The 4,960-nt window shown below is 36.4% G+C and overlaps 1 protein-coding gene across 1 annotated transcript in view; it reads left to right on the top strand.

Annotated features, from left to right (window-relative positions):
- Positions 1-229: 229 nt before the first annotated feature.
- The window catches only part of LOC142487282 (sodium- and chloride-dependent transporter XTRP3A-like), a 78,908-nt gene continuing 74,177 nt past the window's right edge, over positions 230-4,960 (top strand). The window contains exon 1 of the mRNA XM_075586292.1: positions 230-504. Coding sequence (XP_075442407.1) covers positions 389-504 — 116 coding nt within the window. The 5' untranslated portion in view covers positions 230-388. The remainder of the gene's footprint in view (positions 505-4,960) is intronic.

Below are 4,960 nucleotides of genomic sequence, written 5' to 3'. Positions count from 1 at the left end.
GCACTGTGAGCACCCCCAGATCCCACTCTTCAGTCTCTGAGTGCTGTCTATCTCCATATTTGTGTACATGTCTACATTAATGTATCATCCTTTGATCATCATCCTTTATTTTTTAAGTAATTGCAGGAGTCCACTTAAGGGGGCACTGCAATACTTTGCAGTCAGTTTGAGAACTACAAAAGTAATCATTAATCAATTAATATATAAATATTGCTATAGCAACTGTCCCATTTTGGGGACCATTTATCAAGCTCAAGTTTCCAATTGTATGTAGCCACATATTAAAGAGGTGTTATGTGCAGTGTAAGAAACCTATTAATCGGTTAATGTGTTAATTTTTGTAGGACTCCTTTGCTTGATCAACTGCATAATTGGACTGGTTTTCACCATGGAATCTGGAAGTTACTGGTTTGACATATTTAATGACTATGCTGCAACTCTATCTTTGCTTCTTATCGTTTTGGTTGAAACTATTGCAATCTGTTATGTCTATGGACTGAAAAGGTAAGCAACCACTATTATATTGTATAATAACAAATGTATATTTTGAAATTAAATAGGCAACATATTGTTTCTTTCTTGATTTCTTCTACACAGTTAATACATGCGTGAGACAAATCGTTGTAGTCTTTGTCAAGTTTAAAAAACTTTCTGGAATTTTGAACTATTACCTTATATAATTTAAACACAAAGAAAAACACATACAATTTTATAAAAGGCTTCTAATTTACAGCATGTCACTGGACTTCCTCTACAGGTCAATCTCATAAATTATCATAAAGGAACAGAGAAGTGTGTTCACATAAAAAAATTGTAATCTGCCACAGTAATTCTTAAATTGTTTTAAACATCTTTTATTTTCTCTGTTCCTTAAAGACATACAATACAAAGACTACACACTTGTAACTTTGCAAAAAAGAGCTCTACTACCAAATAATTGAATGTAACCCTGAAACCTAATATATATATATATATATATATATATATATATATATATATATATATATATATATATATATATATATATATATATATATATATATATATATATAGTGGTTGACAAATCACCAAAAAGTCTACTCGCCACACAAAAAAAATCTACTCGCCACCTAGTAGCAAACGTGTGCTGCTTGGGCCAATATTTACTCGCCCGGGGGTTAAATCCACTCGCCTGGGGCGAGCAAATGTATAGGTTTGTCGAACACTGTATATATATATATATATATATATATATATATATATATATATATATATATATATATATAATTAGGTGGTGCACCCATGAGCAAAGGCAATGCAAAAAAACAATGAAATACAGCACCAAAAGACGGAAACGAGACACTCAAAAGGTTAATGACTTGACTGTTAATGGTTTAATGTGTGGTCAATGAAATAAAAAAGTGAACAAACACTAAAATCAATTAAATTAACATATAATGCCTCTGCAAGTGATTGCTGTAAAATATTAAGCTAAAATATTTGGACAGTAGTGTGTGGAACCTGGATGAATGTGTCCATAAATAACAGATGTAAGTGAACACCCATATAATACATTAAACCTATATATAGTTACAGAAAAATCAGCAATCCCTGTACACAAGGAGAGGGGTTAAGAATAAACCCCTCCCAAATCCACGGATTACTATCCAGCTGGATATGGGTGGACAAACAAACTTGATGCAATCTAATGGACAGAAATGCATAAATGATTCACCTGCCAGTTAAACAAAAGGAACAACCACATGAATATATGACATGTTAGTCAAGCTGTTTCAAAATCATGAAATACATATATAAATACATGGGTTAACAAATGACTATAATCTAATGGTTGGAATACACAAATGAAAATAGCAGCCAGGTTACAGTGAATACACAGTTCATTAATAAATAGTTGCATCAGATGAATAATTGTGAATCCAGCCAGGAGATACAGAGTTGTAGAAAAGTCAGTTGGTACAGTAACACTAACACACTACGGGGCCTATGCAGGAAATGGCGATAATAGCCATTAGCCTGTAATTTGAACTCAGCATGTTTTGGCGGATTCCCTCGTGGTATGCAGGAAGGTGCGCATACCTGTGAGAGGAAGCTTCTTAAACATAGTAAGGCCCCGGCGGAGAGATGGCGAGCCCAGGGGAGAAGGGCTCTGCTGGTGAGATCTGTGTGCAGAGAGAGAGATCCGCCTCTCTCTGCACAAATTTCGCCGGCAATAAAAATATTTATACATTAAAATTGTATTCATATTGTAGATGTGCAGGGGGTCTCCAGAGCTAAACCGCGTTAGCTTTATGTCCGGGGACCCCCTGCTTCCCAAGATACAGGCCCATTTATGAGGTGCTGATATCTCCTATGCATGGAGATAGCCCGATCACGTGACTGGGGGACATTCCCATGCATAGGAGATACCGGCACCAGATAACCGGGACTGTATTTCGGGAAGCAGGGGGCCCCGGACATAAAACCAACACGGTTCAGCTCTGGAGACCCCATGCACATTTACACTATTAATACAAATACATTAATGCAGCTTCATTACCTTAGCGGCTATCAGCTAAGTCAATGAATGGCTTAAGTCAAAGTAGCATGTTTATTGGGGACAATTGCTCCAATAAACATTGCAATACACAACATACCCACCCCCTGTGCCCCAACAACCCCTATACCACCCTTATATACATTACATCTATTATTTTTTTATGCACAGGAATGATACTATAGGCCGGCGGAGGCCCTCGGGTATTCCCGCATGTGTCCGTGGGTCCCCGCTTGCTTGCATTACCAATTCTGTGCCCCAAAAAACAAAGTACAAATAGATAAATACTTTAAAATAAATACCCCCCCCCCCTAACACATAAGATATAGTCATGGGCAACATTACTATTATCCACCTATGGATAATAGTGCATTTGTCCATGTAAAATACATTAATCCCAATAAATAAAATAAATACATCTTGCACTCACCCTTGGCCAGCAGCCACGATGAAGGCCATCCTCATCTTCATCACCATCCATGCCCTCCGGTGCTGGAAAACTTACATAAGAATAAAAAGAGCCAATGTAATTTATTTTAACCCCTTAATCACCTAAGCAGTTAATAACGCTAAAGTAATTAAGGGGTTAAGCCACCGTGCACCCATTCATTGGTACAGTGGCTTCATCACTCCCATATATTTAAAATATATATATATCTAAACAAAATATATGCATGATTAAACAATATACTAAGAAATGCTTAAGGATATACATGCACAAATTAAAAATATCCGCTCTCCAAATGACATCACAGGCAAATTGAAAACAAAGCGAATTGCAAAATAAATATATATCATAAAAGAACACATCAAGCACATATCCAAATCAATATTTTCAAATGGCAATAAAACATTTCATTTTAACATGTGTACATGATGCAAATAATCTTTGCATCATGTACACTATGGCAAGCAATGGTCGAAAATAAGTAAACAATTCCAAACAATCATCCAATAAAAACAAATCAAGTAAACATAAATAAATTAACAGAAACCAATTAATGCCATCTGAAATCAATTACAAGCAAATCAAAATCAATTACCCAATTCACTATTCCAATCCTAACAGTAAACCATTCCGAGAAATGTTCTATGTTAAACTAACAAGATCAGACAAAATCTATCTTAAACAAATAAGCTACTATTAAAAAGTCAAACAGGCCCCTGAAATAAACTATTGCAAAAACCATCTGAAATGACATCTAACTAATGATAAATCACATTACACAAACATTTGTTCACACAATTGTACATGCAAACAAGGCAAATAAACATTTGCAAAACATCCATTTACTATCCATGTATGTATGAATCTCCATAGGGATATAGATATATACAGGGGCATTAAATTGACTTTTAAAAAAATGACATTGAAAAAAAAAAATACATTTAATAGTGACAAAATATACTTTTTTTTTGGCTGACTTACCATTAGATGACCCACTCACCGACTCCCGGGAACGCGGTTGTTCTCTAACAAATCCACGCATGGGAAACAGGTAAGAATAAAATAAAAATCCATTACAATCCAAAAGTGTGACTTCTTTCTTCTACTTGTAATCCATAACGTCAGTATTGGGGTCTTCTGGTTCTTCTTTCTTCTATTTTTAATCCGTTACGTCCATGTTGGTGTCTTCTAAAGCTTCTGCTGGCTCTTCGGGGTCATCTGGTTTCTTCTTCCGTCACGCCCTGGTCCTCTTCTTCGGAGGGGAGGTCCTTCCTCCTCGGCGTCTAGTTGAAAAATGAGACAACATAGGCTTTTATAGGCCTATGATGTCACATTTTGCATCAAATGGTTCCCACGGCCCTGAAAACCATGTGATTTTGGTAAAAAAAAAAAAGATGATGTCATTAAAAGGAAATTACGCATCCAATCAGAATGGCTGTGCTTCATTTCCCTTTAACATGACGTCGTCGAAAGAAAGAAAGATGGCGCCGTCACATGGGACTAGAGACAATCAGATAGGGAATTTATTTCCCACGAGGGGAACCGTGGGAACCATTTGATGCAAAATGTGACATCATAGGCATATAAAAGCCTATGTCGTCTCATTTTCAGCTAGACGCTGAGGAGGAAGGACTTCCCCTCTGAAGAAGAGGACCAGGGCGTGACGGAAGAAGAAACCCTGAAGAACCCGCAGAAGGTGAAGAAGACATCAACATGGACGTAATGGATTACAAATAGAAGAAAGAAGAACCCGCAGATCCAAGACTCACGTTATGGATTACAAATAGAAGAAAGAAGACACACTCTTGGATTGTAATGTTTTTTTTATTTATGCTTACCTGTTGCCCGTGCGTGGATTTGTTCGAGAACAAGCGCTTTCCCAGGAGTCAGCGAGTGGGTTATCTAATGGTAAGTCAGCAAAAATAATGTATTTTATGTCACTTTTAAATGTTTGTTTTTTTCAATGTCATTTTTTT

The sequence above is a fragment of the Ascaphus truei genome, chromosome 2, assembly GCF_040206685.1.
Source record: "Ascaphus truei isolate aAscTru1 chromosome 2, aAscTru1.hap1, whole genome shotgun sequence".
Taxonomy (NCBI): Eukaryota; Metazoa; Chordata; class Amphibia; order Anura; family Ascaphidae; genus Ascaphus; species Ascaphus truei.
This window is presented reverse-complemented; position numbering and strand designations above follow the sequence as displayed.